General features: G+C 32.8%; 2 protein-coding genes and 1 long non-coding RNA gene across 3 annotated transcripts; 2 read left to right on the forward strand and 1 right to left on the reverse strand.

Annotated features, from left to right (window-relative positions):
• The first annotated feature begins 295 nt into the window (after window positions 1–295).
• Window positions 296–10,989, forward strand: LOC124451147. Its single transcript, XM_047001777.1, has 6 exons — window positions 296–2,171; window positions 2,766–2,855; window positions 3,717–3,901; window positions 10,110–10,196; window positions 10,473–10,577; window positions 10,852–10,989. Exons 1-6 carry the CDS (start codon window positions 296–298, stop codon window positions 10,987–10,989), a joined length of 2,481 nt encoding a protein of 826 aa, XP_046857733.1.
• Window positions 10,990–13,503: 2,514 nt separating this feature from the next.
• Window positions 13,504–14,115, forward strand: LOC124451149. The gene is made up of 2 exons (XM_047001779.1): window positions 13,504–13,771; window positions 13,868–14,115. Exons 1-2 carry the CDS (start codon window positions 13,576–13,578, stop codon window positions 14,113–14,115), a joined length of 444 nt encoding a protein of 147 aa, XP_046857735.1. The 5' UTR covers window positions 13,504–13,575.
• Window positions 14,116–14,448: 333 nt separating this feature from the next.
• LOC124450877 lies at window positions 14,449–15,351 on the reverse strand. The gene is made up of 2 exons (XR_006950234.1): window positions 15,188–15,351; window positions 14,449–14,728 (listed from the first exon to the last, which is right to left on the reverse strand). It is a non-coding gene; the product is annotated as an uncharacterized LOC124450877 (long non-coding RNA).
• Window positions 15,352–19,377: the final 4,026 nt, after the last annotated feature.

Consider the following 19,377-nt stretch of genomic DNA (forward strand, 5'->3'; position numbering starts at 1 on the left):
GAGCGGTGCTGTATATGCTGCCTCTCGCACCAAGTAGGCAAAAATATTATTATTTTAAGTGTTTTTTTCATTGTATCAAATCTACTAATTTAATGCCTTGATGTAAGATCAATTACTGGGTCATGTCACTAGGCAGTGAACACAATTTTTATCGAGAGAAAGAAATGAAGCGCACAAGTCTTTATAAATGACTTGTAGCAATATTTTTAATTTATCCTTTTAATTTTTGTGAACATTTTCAAATTTTAAATTATACCTTTTTCCACAATATCATTCCTCATTTATAGAAAAAGAAATGGCTTCGCCTCCCAAAAAATTAAAAACTGAAGAAAACGGATCTCGTTTAAGTAAACTTTTAATCAATAAAGGAACCCAAGCCTTAAAAACAACATTGCAATCTTTATTAAAGCCATCATGTTTAGCTGGTAAACTTAAAGATCACTCTACAAAGAAGACACTAACATCTTTGAAATTTAAAGTCATTAAGAATGAGCAATGGGATCTTCTTTACCCGTCAGTTGGTGACCCTGACATTGAAAACTTTGACATCACATTATTGACTGTCTTATTGCGAAATATATGTGGTCTAACAGCACCGCATGGTGGATGGAATAGTTTTCCTTCCTCTTCAGATACCTCAATCTCAGCAAATATTGCGAGAATAAAGTTTTATCGAAACGAAGTGTATGGTCACATAACTACAACTAGTGTAAATGACAGTGAGTTTGAGAACTTGTGGCAGGAAATGTCAAAAGCATTGGTTTGTCTGGGTATTCAACAAACTGAAATAGATGAATTAAAGAAAGCTCCCCTCAGTGCCGATGAGGCAAATTATATTGATATGTTAAAAGAATGGTATAAAACAGAAGAGCAGTTAATCGATGTCACTGAAAAAATCAAAGAAGATGTGAAAGTAATAGAAAGAAATGTGGTAGAGATGAAACAAGAGATGGCAACAAAAGTTACGAACTTAAATGAGGATGTAAAGAAAACAAAAGCTGATGTAGCAGGAGTAAAAAAAATGTTACAGGACAAAACATGTTCAGTTGTCGAAAAGCTTGGAAAGTGTAATTTCAATGGTCTTATAAAAGATCTTAACAAGAAATACCTTGAAGGCACTAGACAATGGTTATTCGAAAAACGCGACACTTGGTTTAACGATGGAAAGGAAAATGCTTCTAATGTCATGATTTTGATTGCCGGTCCTGGCGTTGGTAAAAGTGTGTTTGCTGCTGAGGTGTGTCGACGATATTCTGAAAAAAAGAAACTTGCTGCTTCTCATTTCTGCAAGTATAATAGATCAGATTATAGAAATCCTCGAGTATTGATAGAATCTTTGGCTAGTAGCATGTGTGATACAATATCAAATTTTAAAAGTAAACTGAATGAAGAATTACAGAGAAACCATTCCAAAGAATCGATCACCGATAAATTCCTTGTTTTATTACATAATCCATTGCATTCATTGGAAGATCATGAACCAATGCTTTTGCTTATTGATGCCTTAGATGAAAGCCAAGTTGATGGCAAAAGTGAATTGTTGGAATTGATTGCAGAAGAGTTTGACCGACTGCCTAAATGGATTAAAATCTTCATCACCAGTCGTCCAGAACTTCCTGTTCAAAAGGAGTTAAAAGTCATGAATCCTGTGGAAATTACAATTCATCCTCGTGATAAAAACAACGAAGAAGACCTGTATAAGTATTTGAAACATATGTTGAATTTTCAGGTGCATGAACATTACTACGTTCTATCGTCATTAGTTAAAAAATGTGAGGGATCATTTCTTTATGCGTATTACGCACAACTGAGCTTGAAAGAAGAAAATACTGAGTTTACTCACAAAAACATTCAAGAATTGGTCCCTAGTGGGTTGGGCAGTGTTTACAAAAGGCAATTCAAAAGAGTAAAAGAATTGCTGACAGAGAAAAGTCTTTTAACCGGAAATTCAGTTATTTCAAAAAGCATCTTCAAGCAAATTCTTGAATTGTTGGCTGCCTGTCGGGAGTTTTTACCATTAACTTTATTGCTTGACTATTTAGGTATTTCTGGTGACAACAAGTTTGAAGTCCGCAATAAAATCATTGAACTGTTATCTCAAATTTTTCCAGTTTACGATGATTGTTTAACCGTGTTTCACAAATCTTTAATTGATTGGTTGAAATCAGATGGTTACAAACAGCATGAGTTTACAGTTTATCCAAAAAATGGTCATAAGTTTTTATGGCATGCTTGTGAGAAAGTGTTTAAACACATCAAGTCGATGAACATTTTTGAAGATCAGATGAACACTGCTATGATTAAATATGCTTTGAAGAATGGATTCTATCATATGTCAAAATGTGGCGAAGATGTTGACGTTAGCTGGGCAGTGGATGTCAAAGTGGTTTGTGCAAGAATAACGTTTGTGGAAGACTTTAACATGTATACCATTACCTCTGAATTGTTTGAAATCATTGAGGAACTACGACCTTTCTTAAGAAAAGATGTACTTGAGGAACAACTCTTCCATTGGTATATTTTAATGAGATTTGAGTCACATAAGTTGGATTGTAGCTTAATTTATTTACAAATTATTGCAAACGGAATTCATGGCAGTAAGGAAAAAAGATTATTGGCAGGGGATTTATTGAAACAAGGAAAGTTTGTTTGGTTTGAGGATTTAGACACAACATATTTAACAAACCGTCATCATTTGAGTGTCTCCTTGCATGCTAACGTTACATCTCTTTGTGTGTCGTCCAATGAAGAACTTCTTGCTGTAGGATGTGAAAATGGTCAAATATCAATTTTTGAGCTTCCAGAATTTACAGAAAGATGCACTCTAGGCACCTCACTCGATGAATCAAGGTTGGGTAAGTTAAATGTAAGCACAATTATGTCCCGGTATGGCATCTATGACGATGGAACTTTAAAGATACTTTGTTTTGCACAAGGAAACATCTGTTGTTGCTCCTTTTCACCTACCGGAAATAGACTGGTAACTAGTGATAGATATACTGAAGTAAAGTTGTGGGACGTTAACAATGGACGTTTGTTATTATGTTTACAGTCAGATGATGTCGTTAATCACTGCTCTTTCTTAGATTCTGGTTTGTTTATTACAGCAAGATATGATGGAGTTTCTTCTAAAGATGTGTTCACTGCATGGAATTCATTAACTTTGCAAAGAATCGATCAACGCTGCGTTGTTGATTACCAAAAACTACAATGCACCGATAAATATTCAGAGTTCTTTGTTGCACAATTCGTCAAGAGATCGTATGTTTTTCAATTTCCAAAGGCAATCGATATTTTTTCAAGAAAAAAGAAATATTCACTACCTTTATATTTAATGATAACACACCATTATCGTGATTGTATTTTTTATCATACAAGCCAGAATGGAAAGCTTTCTGAAATCACTCAGTTGACAAAATACAACGATCAAGGAGAAATCGTGTTTTGTTTACCAAATGCTTGTTGTCCATGTGTTGATAGGAAATTTAAAACAGTCCATCCCATCTCGTTTAAAGAATTTTACGTTGTGCCGTATTTTTCCAAGCTTAAAATTTTCAAAACTGATCATCCTTTGAAACCTTCATTTATCTTTGAGAATTTTAAAGTTAAATGTTGTTGTTTTTCACCGGATGGATCTTTTTTGGCTGCTTTCGCTGTTGGTGACCACGTCAACATTCATATTTTGAGCATTGAACATTGCACTATTATTCAAACAGTGCCAATGCAACTGAAGAATGCATTAGGATGTTGGTGGTCAGATGGTTTACTGTGGATATGGGATGGTTCTGATCATCTTATGAAGATATCCACTTCGTCTAAAAATTTTGTAGATTCTACTCAAGCAAAGCATGTTAACAGTGGATTTAAACCTAAGGAATTCTTAACATTTGGTGATGTCTTTGTTTGTATTGACGAACTATATTTTGTTCAAGTTGTTAGAATTACCAAGGGTGAGATACAATACAACAAAAGACTTCCTGTCTACAGTTTTGAATTAAGAGCAGCAGCTGTATCACCTGATAATTCTGTTATTTTAATTGTAAACAAAACAGAATACACATTATGGAAATGGGGAAATAGCAACAATGAACTTTACTTGAAACCTTGGCATACTGCAAAAATACCCATAACGTCTTTTATTGAAAAATTTGCTCAGGAAAAGATAACTGCAAATTGTCGTGAAGTCAGTTGCTCTATAAGTGATAGTAACCAAGCGGTCATTGCATTCCCTTTTAAAGACGACAATTTCAAACGGAGAACTGGCATTTATGTAATTAATGTGCATAAAAACAATCACGTGAGTACGATTTTGCATAGTATTGATGGATTTTTATGGTCAAGCACATTCGTACATAAATCATATTTCATTGGTGAATCTTTTCTCACGTTGGTTGCTGTAGATTTAAACAGTGGTAAAAGATGTGCTACATTTTACTCATTAGGGTGTGTATTTAATAGAACTGTACATTACAACACAGGAACTTTAGCTTTAGTAACAAATGGTGGATGCGGAATTAAAGTTTTAAGACTCAATGTACCTGAATGAATCCACTAATTCAACCTTTTTTAGTTATATTAACCTATTGTACCTACTAACATTACATATCACTTAAAACGAACATAAAAAGTTCTTTATATCACAAAAGGACAGTTATTTATGTTATCAACAACGATCTCAAATATATTGCAGAAAAAATTGTCCATATCCTTTGTTTTAACCCTGGGAAAACTGTCAGATTTTAATTATGTAAAAATATCACGGACAGAGAGAGAGATTAGTTTTTTGTAATGTCAAGTAAAGATCTTTTTCATCAAAATGATTCCCGTCAACTTTCAAATTTATATTTGGAGAATTCAACACTGTAACATTGTCAAAGTTGTGATGAAATTGAGAATATCACACGAAGATGTTGATTGTCGTAAGGATGGTCGCTTGTTTTACATGTGAAAATTACCAAAAGTGAGAAACCTTTGATCTCTGAGCGAACTTTATGTTGATGGTTTATTTTTTAATACAAATGTATGGTTAGATGATTTCGTTATTTGCATTATATATTAAACGTTCACTACATAGAAATGAAAGAATGTCGACAACTCATTCATTGTGAGTCATTTGACAATATGGTGTTGTTGTAGATGAACATTATTTTGTTTAAATTATAGAGTGACTTTCTTTGAACATTCTTTCAAAAACTGTAAATATAATTTACCTTACGCATGTTAATATCGTGGAAACAAGTTTTGTATGATGTTAAAAATTCACATTTATAAAACACCATCATGATGTCATGTCATGTCATTGGGTTTTATGGTCATTTATTGAAAAATGTGAGCGATCATTTCTGTACGTTTATTATGTACATATGACCTAAAAGACAGAAAATGTTATATACTGTCAACAATTCCCGTATGTAAAAACTTCATGACGTTATGTCAATAACTATGATGAAAATTAATGAGTAAAACTTTCACGATTTTGACATAAGTTCATTTGAACTGAAGAATTGAATTTTTTTGAGTAAAATTTTCTTGATTAAATTATTGAAGAATGATAAATTTCCCTTTCTGTTTTCATTATTTAAATTAAAATTTATCAGTATAATGTTGATGGTAATACAACGTACAATATATAGCTATAGTTCTAACTTGTAACAATTGTACGCAACAATAAACGTTTTACTGATAATTTTGAAGATTCATGTGCTTTAAACACTTTAATGTAACAGATTTTTCTGGCTCTAAGTTTGGGTCATCTTATAAAAAACAAGTACGAATAGCGTACATTTTGTTGTCTTTTCATGATTAGTAAACAACTAAGCTAAACATTGGAGTTTTTCAAAATAAACATGTTTCAACATCTCGTGATGTCCTCTTCAGTATTAGTGACAATATTATGTATATGATACAACATATATGGTAGTAATGTGATACAGTGACAGTTAATTTAAATATAAGTAGATTATATACAATAAAATATTGACATGAATTAATGATAAATGTGTTTACAAGTTCTTCTCTAATTTAAAATTTTAAAATCTTAAGTTCTTAAGTCTTTCTAACTTTACAAAAGGGGAGGGATAACTAAAGACAGAGTAATAAAATTAGGGTAACCTCTCGAGCAGGTGCAACCCTTAACCTTCCGTCTCCGGCTTGCACAGATCTGCTTTTGAGTTCTCCCAAAGTTCTCCTCGGTTTGCATAAGCCTGTGCAAAAACATGAAGCATCTTTTATTTAATTGCATGATCATGTTACATTTAGGCTTCATTTGACAAAATTTAAGGCTTGAACTGCGTTTACACTATATACCAGATTTGCTCATCAAGATATCTTCATTTGGTTTCAAGAGGTAACAGTTTGGAGTAAATTCTTATTGAGTTGATAGATTTTAGTCAATTTAATTGTGTTTCTTGCATTTAACGATATTACTGACTTTTAATACATAGAAAATTTAACCTGAAACGATAGCAATTTTATACAGTAAACAGGGCCTTATTTTAGATTACAAATATAAAGTTCGATGTTTGAAACGGGCGTAAAAATTTTGTTCAAAGACGTTAGAGCATTAATTATTATATTTATGAAAGGTCATATGCACCTTGAGCCAATAAAAATAAAAATTTTTATCGTGATGTCAATTTCAGTAGTGTTAAAGTATTTAATTCTTATGTGTTTACTTTAACGACAGTCAAGTCACTTTAACTTTATAGAGAGGAAATGTAAGTACTGTGTATTTATTGGCGAACAGGCGAAGTAAGAAATATATGGAAGAAATTAACAGGTCTTGTTAAAACCTTTGTAATGTAAAGGATTTTACTTTTCGCGACTAAAAGGGTTAAATTTAGAGTGGGAAATATGTACAGAAAGGATGTCTATGACGTCTGTTCTATATTGGTTAAATATTGAGGTTACACCACAAATGGAATGATAAAAAGTTATTAAAAGAACATTGTATAACATGTATGAACATTTATGTTGGACTATGAAGACTGACTACATTCTACAAATATGGAAAAGAGGCAAATGCAAAAGAGAAGAATGAAAAAACTTGATCCAGGTTTTATAGTTCGTAATTAGAGTTGACAAGTTTTAAATTTAGTTTGCATGTGTATGAGGTTATTATGAAGGATCACCGTGGTTGATTTTTACAATTTGAAAATAAATAAAAAATCATATTTAAACTAGGATTTTGTGATTAATTTAACCTAGTGCAGAGAGCCTTTACCTCATCAAAGGAGCCTTTGTTAAAGTGCTTATATTACGAAATTCAGCCCCCCTTTTTTATGAGCTTAATTGAAAATTTGGATTATTTGAAGAACTATGACATGTCGCTGGACTTAAACAGATAAATGTAAGTTCCTTAATTTTGCCTCCAAAGTCGGGTACTATTTGCGAAATTTTTACGACGCCATATTGTTACTTGTGACGTAGATAGTTGAACACGTCTGTTTCCGTCAATATAATATTATATTATAAAGGTTGATTTTGTTGTCGTTTTTCTTGTCTTAAAAACAAATAATGACAGTATTTTCAATAAAATATTAAAAAACAAGTTTTCCGGAAAGTATGGCCGAAAATAAGTTTTCCTCGGTTTGCATAAGCCTGTGCAAAAACATGAAACATCTTTTATTTCTTAATTGCATGATCATGTTACATTGAGGCTTCATTTGACAAAATTTAAGGCTTTGGCTGCGTTCACACTATATACCAGATTTGCCTATCAAGATATCTTCATTTGGTTTCAAGAGGTAACAGTTTGGAGTAAATGCTTATTAAGTTGATAGATTTTTGTCAATTTAATTGTGTTTTTTTGCATTTAACGATATCACTGACTTTTAATACATAGAAAATTTAACCTGCAACGATAGCAATTGTATACAGTAAACAGGGCCTTATTTTAGTTCACAAATATAAAGTTCGATGTTTGAAACGGGCGTAAAAATTTTGTTCAAAGACGTTAGAGGATTAATTATTGTATGCTTGAAAGGTCATATGTACCTCAAGGCAATAAAAATAGGAAATTTTATCGTGACGTCAATTTCTGGCTCTAAGTTTGGGTCATCTTATAAAAAACAAGTACGAATAGCGTACATTTTGTTGTCTTTTGATGATTAGTAAACAACTAAGCTAAACATTGGAGTTTTTCAAAATAAACATGTTTCAACATCTCGTGATGTCCTCTTCAGTATTAGTGACAATATTATGTATATGATACAACATATATGGTAGTAATGTGATACAGTGACAGTTAATTTAAATATAAGTAGATTATATACAATAAAATATTGACATGAATTAATGATAAATGTGTTTACAAGTTCTTCTCTAATTTAAAATTTTAAAATCTTAAGTTCTTAAGTCTTTCTAACTTTACAAAAGGGGAGGGATAACTAAAGACAGAGTAATAAAATTAGGGTAACCTCTCGAGCAGGTGCAACCCTTAACCTTCCGTCTCCGGCTTGCACAGATCTGCTTTCGAGTTCTCCCAAAGTTCTCCTCGGTTTACATAAGCCTGTGCAAAAACATGAAACATCTTTTATTTCTTAATTGCATGATCATGTTACATTGAGGCTTCATTTGGTTTTCACTCGTTATTTTTTTTAAATGCATACTAAAATATTTCAGTTTCTAAAGAAAAATTACAACACAATAGTCTATTTTAAAGCGTTCATTGAATTTCTAAGAGAAAAAATGTCGCCAAGTAATTGCACGAAGCATAAAAACTTATGCGACCAACAAAAAAGCAAGAGACACCAAGTAACCAGAGTCAGATTGGAAAAGAAAAATTTTAAACTACGACGTTATTTGAAACTGAATCAAAGGTTTTACCAAAATCAAAGGAGACCACTCGAACAAAATCTGTATGCTCGTTCAACCATTTTAACCAAAGATACCGACGTTTGTAACCCTTACAACTTAACTAACATATATTACTGAAAGTACTTAACAAAAAACGGAAAATGCCAAATGAGAAATTAATTTAACCTCGTGCAGGGAAGCCTATACCTCATCAAAGGAGCCTTTGTTAAAAGATATTATATCGTTTCTTACATGAAGTACGACAACTCAATGTTTCCTGTTTCTTGCTTGTTTCCATTTTTATTTGAGGGAGAAACTTTTCCTTCTTGTTTCAATGTAATAAACCATATTTAATCATTTGTACTTTGCTTGAAGTTTTTTCTTATGCCAAAGAAGACAAGTACCTCCAAAGTTTGAACGCTTCTACCAAGGTATTTATATAAACAACTAATATTTGAAATACCATCGATCAATTTTCTATAAAAGCGATTGTGTTAAGTAGCGTAGTCAGTTCTCAAGTTTAGTCACGCTATGAAAATTTCGGAACTTTATGATCATTTATTTCTTTGGAAACCTTTTGTTTTCATTGAGAGTCTTTTACTGATCATCAGAAAGTTTAATAAAATCAATTGTGTTTTTTTAATGTACACCGTGAATGTTTAACGACGTCAAAACTCAATGTTCTAAAGCTATTCATCCGACATCACTATTTACTTAATAAAAACTTAAACTGTGTTTGCATTAGCCTGTACAAACGTGCGTATCTGAGCTTCATCAATTATATCAATCAATGATAATTTGCAAATGAATCATGAATACATGTTAGAGAAAAATTTTAAACTTTTTTCTTGAAGTTGTCTGTTTCGGATTACTATTATTTACAAAAGAACTAAAAGATGTTTTTTTGTGTTTGTACTGTCTTATGCAAACCTTGAGACTTTTGTGATAACTCTCTAGCTGGTGCAAACCTTCAACTTTCGGTGTAAAGATTGCACTGACATTGTCTCCAGTTCTACCAAATGTCTCTTCCGTTTGCTTAACCCTGTACAACAATTAAACATCTTTTATTTCCAAATCCCATCCTATATTCAATCTTCACTATTCTCATATTCGAATTTTCTTCGTGGGTGTACAAGAGGTGAGGTGTGACCTTTCCCTTACTAATTATCAATATACCAAACAACAAATTTTTGATTTTATCTTCCTGTCATCCATTAATATCCATTCATATTAACCATTAATATCCATTTGTGTCCTTTATTGCAGACGCACAGAGGGTCGTTGATATATATTTAAATTACGCCTGTGAATAGGCTTTGTCGAATATCTTTCAAAGATTGATAAATGATTTGTCTAAAGTTGCCCAAGGATGTCAAGCTATTGAATTAGGAGTGACACCAGTAAGTTGATGAATATGTTTCATAATGTTTACTTCTCTACATTCTCTTGTTGATATCTATGCCACTCGAAAAGGACTGGAACATAGTCTATTATTATGAAAAGGACTGGGACATAGTCTATCAACATGAAAAAACTGGAGCATAGTCTATCAACATGAAAAGGAGTAGAACATGTCTCTAATTTTTTGTGCTGACAATGTTGATTATAATACATCTTTTATCACGTTTTTATATGAATAGTATCAATGTCGTCTAATTTTTATATGATTTTTCCAGGTTCAAGAACGCAGTATTCGTATCAAAGGTCTGGAATGTCTCGTTTCTATTCTTAAATGTATGGTAGAATGGAGCAGGGATCTTTACTTTAAACCTGATTCTCAGGTGGACGATAATTTTGGTGAGTTTTAACATCTTTATGAAACTGAAGAAACTCGCATGTAGCGATTATAAACTTAATATTGTTATACATTTCGATAAGTTATCGCTTTATGATCCATTGTACTCCTCTTTTGATATCGCCTACACTGACGATTTTTGTCTCCATCAAGATTCCATCTTTCTATACTCTGTATCCTCTATTTATTGAAGGTACTCCATTATTTTCTTATACACACGTTAATGTTCTTAATCGTAACTAGTTGTTCAACAATTGTAGTTAACCTCTCAGGATCTAAGTTATCCATTAGTTATCTTACTTACCCTTGCTGGTCTCGCGGTGGTTCAAGGCAGCTTACGTGATGAAGCTTCAAGAGATGAACTAAATTTGTACTTTTGTACTATTGCAAGAGACTGAATCTTGCTTTGTAAGACTTTGTTGCTATTAAAATATCGGAAGTTGCTGTTTATAAAAATGTCATTTCTCAACGCATAACTTCCGTTTGAATTGGATGTGAATATCTCAATTTTCGCCCACGGCTGCACAGAACTGTCAATTAAATTATCGTTCGCGGACCGTGGTTGGTGCATACTTTGAAAAATCCTCTTTTTTCCTCAAAATATAGCAAAGCAAATGCATCAGGCGTCAGCATGCGTCCCCATGTTGAGTTCGTGTTATTCGTCATGAATAACATGAATGAACTTAAATGAACGAACTGATTTAAGTGATTTTATTATTTTACAGAGCAGTATTTATAGTATTCATTACAAGATCCACGCGCTATGAAATATGAATGCGTTGTTAGAATGTGGTGTTAGGCCCGTTTCAAACGACAAACTTTACAAGTGCCGAATGCATTAAAAACAAAAGATAATGAGGAATTTGTCTCATTTTTCTTTGCCTGAAATGCGTTCGGCGCATGTAAAGTTCGACGTGTGGAAACAAGCCTTAGATTAAAATTATTTCGCCTAAAAAATAAAAAGTATAAGCGTATAGATGTTTAAAACTTAATGTGAAATTATTTTTCAAACAATTTTACGTTCAATTTTAAACATTTTTGGGAAAACTTTTAGTCATGCATTGTTGCATGACCTGCATGACCACTGGCGTCGCCATTGACTATAATTTCATAAAGTCGGTGTCACCACTGTAGAAAGTAGTAATAAGTTACTGTTAGACTTATTTTATTGGTGGGTTTATTTTGATATGATAAGCACATGGTTGGCACTTTGCACATTTGGACTTGGGATTAGGTTGTCTAACGGACAACTTGTAATCACGTTATCAATAAATAACTATATAAAAAGCAAGAGGCATTCAAGCTTTTTAAAACCACATTTCGGTCCTCTTCTGCTTTTTAACGTGCTCTGAAAATGACTTCTGAAATTAAGGAAGATGAGACAAACGAACTTGTCAATGTAAAATCGCAACAATCTGCTGAGGTGAGCATTGTCCTTTTATCATTTTTCAAATTGCTTAGAATGAATTCTAAGATCATTCTAAAGAAATACTAAATATCTTCATTTAGGAAAAATGGAGTGCCATATTTAGACGAAAACGACCATCACCATCTCTGAATGCCAATGGTCCACCGGAGAAGAAGGTGAAAAAGGATCAATGTGATCCACACATATGTTTGCTTTGTTGACAAGAGTTGACAAGAGGATCCAAGTCGTACAAACAAAGGTAAGAAAACAAAGGTAAGAAAACATAATGGAAAGAAAGGAAATTATATGTCAGTCAATGTGCCAATAAATCATGTGAAGGCCAAGCATTGTTAAAACAAAAAAAGATTCAACAAAGGGAAGAGCAGATTGCAAATGAAGAGACTGTTAATACAGTCAATACATATCTGTCATCGTCATGCACGTCCACGATCACGTCCATGTTTTCTGGTCATGAGTTATATGTGAATGAGGATGATAGCACTCAGACCAGTACTTCTTATACTGGAAATACGAATGTTATATTTCCAAATGTATTTGTAACTAAGGATAGCAACACAGCAGGGAAAATACAATCCACGGTAGCAGATTTTTTTGACGAACAAGGATCGCAAGAGATTGATGACGTATCAGACAATCCTATTGCTAGAATTTTGGATGGTGTCAACCAAATTCTAGTCAGATTACAGGCATTAAACATGGATGGTGCTGTTAGAAGAAGATCAAACCAAAATCCCATAACAACCTAGATAGAAGCTGTTAGCGATGCTGGTGTGAAGGCTGCCAGCAATTTGGTGGAATTGTCCAATTGCGAACAAATACAAGTCGATATTCTGACAGATGGATGTCGCGTAACCCGTGTTCCTTGCCACGAATATATCAAAGGAAATCCTCTTTTAAAAATTCAAGTGATTGCTTATTGTAGAATACAAAGTGTATAGATGTAATCTGATTAACACATTTTCTTAACTTTTAGGAATGGTCAAAACAAATCCTGGGGCCTTGGTCTGATCTATGATGTTGCTCGGAGTGAAAAGTACTCACAAGGATGCAACCAAGAATGGTACAGTTTTAAGAAAAGAATCCTCGAACATGTCAACTGTAGTTCAACGCGAAATGCTGGTCAATTCCATATGAAGGCCTTACAGTATCATTTGAGTCAGAAACAACGAAAGGAAAGAAACTATGACACTAAAGTTAAGCTGGTGTCTGCAGGAATAGAATATGTAAGATCAAGACTGCGGCCTTATCGTACGATTCATTGGTAGCATTCCTTTCCTTTTGTGGAGTAGATGTTGGGACTATCGAACATGGAAGGTTTGATTTTAAGGGGTTTTTTTTTGTATCGCAGGTATTTTGTCATTAATCTCAGCTGTCTATCTTCCAACATTATAGAAAGCAGTTTCCACATATAGTAAAGGCTGCATATATCCACGTCATTAAGCAAACGGCATCGTAACTACAAAAACCTCTGGTAAATACTGGTTGCCCCCCCCCCCCACACTTTTTAGTTGCAAAAGACAAATCTACTCCTCACAGAGACACGAATCAGGCCATAATGTTCTTTTTACTGGTGAATGGTAAACGTACTGCGATGCCAATTGATACTCCACTAGTGTACGAGTACAGAGATGCAGATTCCGATGACGAAGACACTATTAGAGGAGGTTATGGAGACGATCTTGCCGTACAAGTAATTGAAATTTTAAAACGATCATTGCAGCTAACTAGCTCGGATTTTAGGTTGTTGCGAGGTAGGATGTTATTATGAGAGCTGTCTGTGTCGATGTCTGAGTAATTTGATAAACACGTTCTCGTTTTGCTTACTTTCATTTTCTAATTGCTTCTAGGTGTTCATGCTGATGGACAGTACCAAGCGAGTACATTTCAAACGAAACTATACGAGCTTTTGGGGATGCATCGAAAACCAGATCCATACTTTCTTCTTCCTTGGGATGCGTCCCACTTGCTAGACCTAGCGATCGATGAGCTACATGAAAACTCCTTGTCTTCCAATTTTATCAAGCGTATCATCAAACGCTCTATTCGCTTGCACACATTATTTGAGTACAAGACGTATTCCGAAATCAAGGATTAAAAGCGCTCGAAACTGTGACATATGCACAGTGGCGTAGCTAGCGAAAAACATTTGGTCGGGCTCACGAGGCGCCACCATGGTTGGCGCGGAGCGAGAAAATTTTCCGAATTTAGACTCCCTAGAACGTCGGAAACGGCTATCTTAGAAAGCAAATGCGTGATATTTATGCAGGAAATAGAACCATTTTGGTTAATTTAAATTGCCGAAGGATCTTATAGTAAAGCAGAGAAATAGTTCAAAAACAGTTGCAGATACGTGATTTATTTTCTCAACACCACATACATAAATAGATACCTATGTACATCTTGTAAAGAAACTTTGACAAAAGAACCAAAAAAGGCTCAGATTTGTCATCAACAACTATCAAAAGTTGTGATGCCGTTCATTGTCGTGCTGAAATGACAATCATCATTGCCTGCATTAAAAAGTTCCCGGAAAAATTCTCACATGCCATGGACGTAAGACATCATCAGCTTGCTATCAGCCATATATGAATACCTATTTGTATAAGAAAGCAAGTCTTCGTGGTTTTTCAATGAACTTCTTTACTACCTCATCATGCAATGTGTTGGCGTCTTCTTTCTCTGACAGTATGTCTTTGTGAATGGAAATCCTGCAAAGAGAACTAAAACGTCCTTGGCTCATAGTATTTCTAAGATAATTTTTTACCCTCTTCAAACAAGAAAATGACCTCTCAACTGAAGCACTTGTAATTGACAAAACCCCATTTATCTTTAACAGTTTTACAACTTCTGGAATACTAGATTGAAGATGGAACTGAAAAATATATTTCAATAGTTCATCGCATGAATCACGGTGAAAGTCTTTATCTCTGTAAATAAAACAAAGTTGGCTAACTAGCATTGGTATGTCAAACATATCACCATAAACCTCCTTTAGAAGATTTATCTTTTCTGAGGGCACTTCACCTTTCCACATTTTAAACACCCTAGGGTTAACAAGGTCTAAAAATCTAAAACGCTCCATATCCTGAAATCGCTCAGTCAGCATAGTCACAATTGTGTCAAGAATTTCAAAGTACATTTGTTTGTAATTATGCCGTTGGTCATACCTGGTTACTGGTGGTCCCACTTTCTCAACAGCCAGGTCGTACACCTGACAATATTCTGTATCATTTCTCAGAGAAGCAACAAAGGCCTTGAATCTCTCAACCCTACTCACTCCATAATGAAAGTCAGTGTCCTTGTCTTGCAAGATAGAATAAAGTATGGATGACTGCTCCAGAATTCTATGGAAAACAAGTACCAAGAAACAAAACAAGAAGCCATTGAGGTAGCCAAGTAAACCAGTAACCTTACTTAACGTTTCATCATCCCAACCTATTGGATTATCAGTAAGATTTTCAAATATGTCTATCAGTTTCTCATAGTTAGAATGCAAGACATTGATGACATGAGCCCTATAATACCATCTTGTGTCACCAGGACTAGGAAACTCAAGCCTATGGGATGATAGTAAAGCTTTTCTTTTGGGGAAATTGCTAGTAAAGGTGCAGAAAGCACTAATATTAACAAAGAAAATCTTAACAGGTGAAATGGAGGATGCAGCTGGACATAATACTAGATTTAGTATATGGGCAACACAGTGAACAAATTGACCATAAGGATAATCCTGCTGAACTTGAGCTTGAACACCATTGAGATGACCAGACATAACAGATGCACCATCATAAGTCTGTCCAATAAATTTCTCTTTCACATTATTATATTGACTTAACTTACCCTTAACCACTGATGATATAGCAGTTGCAGTCCTATCACAACTAACATCAACAAACCCAAGCTGTCTTTCAATGACACTTTCCCCTTTGTCCATTCGAACAATTACACTCAATTGTTCTTTGGTAGAAACATCAGTTGCCTCATCAACCTAGTAGTATAGTACATGGGGGTAGGGAATCAAAAAAAGTTTACTTTTTTTTATTCCATAACCCCATGTACTATAGTACTTATAACCGTGGGTAAAAACTATCTTTATAACAGCGTAAAATAAGACCATGGTTCAAAAGACGTCCCTCAGTAAAAGGTCATGTAAAAAAGCTGTGCAAAAAATCGTTATTTCAAAACAGTGTGAAAAAGGCCATGTTTCAAAGGCGTCCCTCAGTAAAAGGCCATGTAAAAAAAAGTCATTGTTTAAAAATTTGGAATCTATATGTTTTACAAACGGTCTTTACAAGCATCGGTTCGGAGAGGGCTCGGCAGCGCAGAGCACTTCGTGCTCGAGCAGGGGAATGGAGCCCTCGAGAATTCTGGAACCCTGGTGGGGAAAATTTTCACGAAGTGAAAATTCGGGGTTCCCCCATAGATTCGATGAATATTCGAATAATATTCGAGAATAACAGAGGCTTAAGAAATGCTCTTCAAAAAACCGTCTTTAATAATCAAGTGTTAATAATCAAGTGTTAATAAAGCATCTTTTTAAATCGTTGTTAGGGGCGAAGAATTTCAGGCAACTAAGCCTGAAATTTTGAGCGCAACAATGTGATAGATGCTCTTTACAAAACTATGGAATCTATATGTTTTTTAATTTGTCTGTCAAGCGCGTGTCTTAGTGCATGTTCTTAACAATGGTTGTTTAATGTAATAGCACATTTCATCAGCGCATGTATAATAATACAATGTTGTACAAAATATGGAATCTATATGTTTTTTTAATTTGTCTGTCAAGCGAGTGTCATATAATTTTTGTTAAAAATGTTTTTAATAATTGTTTCAGGATTTTGAATTCTTTTGTATATCGCTTTTGTATTAATTACTTATTACAAACAGTTATGTTATATGTAGTCAAACATGAGTATTATTATTCATCTTAAGTTTTAGCTTGATAGTTATCTTTAATAAATTTTTTTAATTTTTCGATTTCATCATTTACAAATTTTTTAGTTGCTAGAATATTATCTTCTATAGTAGCCCCAAAATTCGGGGAATAACCATTATATATCATAGATAATGTAGATTGATGATGTGAATAAACTTGCATTTTAGTTAATCCGGTAAATGTTTTAAGCCATTTTTTTGCCCATTCATTCCATCCTAGTGAAGCAGCAGTTTTTTTTGGTTCAATAATAATAGTAATATTGTTTATATTATCATCAACACAGTATACATAATATAAATCTAGAGTTACATTAGCTATCTTTTTTTCATTATCATTTGTTATTTTAATGATAAATTTTTTGTTAATCTTATCTACCATAATATCTAATTTAACTGTTTTAGAGTTATCAGATGGATTTATTAATAAAAGTGTAAATTCAACAAATTTAATATTATTAAAAACAATTCTGATAATATTTTGTTGGCTATTAACATTTGTGTTATAATTTAATTGGTTACTTTGATATACTACTTTACTATTTACTATATCATCTATTTCATTTTTAGTATAATAGTTATTGGCTAAATTAAAATGTAAAGCATATCTATTATCAGATTGAGTTCGAGTAAAAAATTTATTTAAATTAGAAGTCAAAGCATATCTATTATCACTTTGAGATTTGTTATAGTGGTCATTAAATTTAGTATCAACTTGAGATTTGTTATAGTGGTTATTAAATTTATTATCAACTTGAGTTCGAGTATAAAATTTATTTAAATTAGAAGTCAAAGCATATCTATTATTGGATTGTAATTTTGTATAATAGTTATTAGCTAGTCTTGAAACAAGAACATATATATTATCACTTTGCAATTTGGTATAATATTTTAGTAAATTAGTAGTCAAAGCATATCTATTATCACTTTGAGATTTGTTATAGTGGTCATTAAATTTAGTATTAACTTGAGATTTGTTATAGTGGTCATTAAATTTATTATCAATTTGAGTTTTACTATAGTGGTCATTAAATTTATTATTAACTTGAGTTTTAGTATAATAATTATCTGATAGATGTGTTTTATCTACAGATCCTTGTATATTTACATTAATATCTGTTTTATCATGCCCATAAAATAAGCTCATTTATATTATTCCTCAGATTTTATATCCGATTTATTATTTTTATGTTCGTAAACATGCTTAATAGTTGTCACACTACCAGATAAAAATCCTAAAAAAGGCAATAGAGGGGATACTTTTTCTACTAAACTGTACACATCTCGTTTTAAAAGATCGTCTTCTTTAAGCTGTTTTGTTAATTCTTTTGGACATTTAATAACATCAAACCCTTTTAATATATCTGAAAATTTTGATATAACTAAGTCAGTTAAAAACTCATTGGTTTTTTGTAATCGTTTTTTCTCGTATTCAGTGTACAATTTATCAATAATTTTTTGACTAGCTTTTTTAATGTAAGCAACTGACTTGTCTAAATCACCATCTTCAGCTAGTTTAAGTAGTTGATCTCTTTTATTAAAACCCTCTTGCGGTTTATCTTGTATATTATCATCACATACAGAATCTTTGATATTATCATTTGCGGAATCAATCTCATTAATTATATCATTAATTGTTTCAGGCTCTTTACGCTTTGGCATATATATATAAGACATGTTTTATTGCGGAATAACAATTTTCCATTGGTATGGGGATACAAGTTGAATTTCTAAATGTGCATACTTATTATTTTTCAATTTTTTGGTTATTTCTTCTATATCATCTTTTTCAACACCATAAAGATAATCATCAAATATGGTTTTCATATCATTGCGGTTTGTATTATAAAATGTAACTAAATAACTTATGTTTTGGCGGTAGGGTTTAGAAATACTAGTCAATTGCTGTGTCACTACAATTGTAGAAAGCCCATAATGACGAGCACTGAACCCTAATCGTACTAATTCCGATGTCCTATTTTTAACATCTAAACAACTCGCACAGTCATCAAGTATAATAAGACTATTTGTACCTTTATATACATCACTAACATATTTTAAAACAATATCTACCTGATCTTGGTCACATTCTACTTTAATTAAATCAGAATCATTTATATATTTCCATAGTTGATAAGTTCTATTATATGACAGCGTTGGGCATATTAAAATGATATAATCAAAATGTTTATTAAAGTTTTTTTCTAACATTGTGAGAAGGTAATGACTTTTACCACAATTCGTCATTCCTACAATAATCATATTAAAGGGTGTATCCATTTATATATTACTGGTTATTTTAGTATTGAATACTTTGTAAATCATTATTAACAAATTGAATAAGAGCATCACTAAAAACATAGATGTAACAGTTTAAATCTTTTGTATATGCTCTTTTTTTAATTTCGAGCAGAATGCCGTTTTGCGT

The sequence above is a fragment of the Xenia sp. Carnegie-2017 genome, unplaced genomic scaffold (assembly GCF_021976095.1).
Source record: "Xenia sp. Carnegie-2017 unplaced genomic scaffold, XeniaSp_v1 HiC_scaffold_24, whole genome shotgun sequence".
In the NCBI taxonomy this organism is placed as follows: domain Eukaryota; kingdom Metazoa; phylum Cnidaria; class Anthozoa; order Malacalcyonacea; family Xeniidae; genus Xenia; species Xenia sp. Carnegie-2017.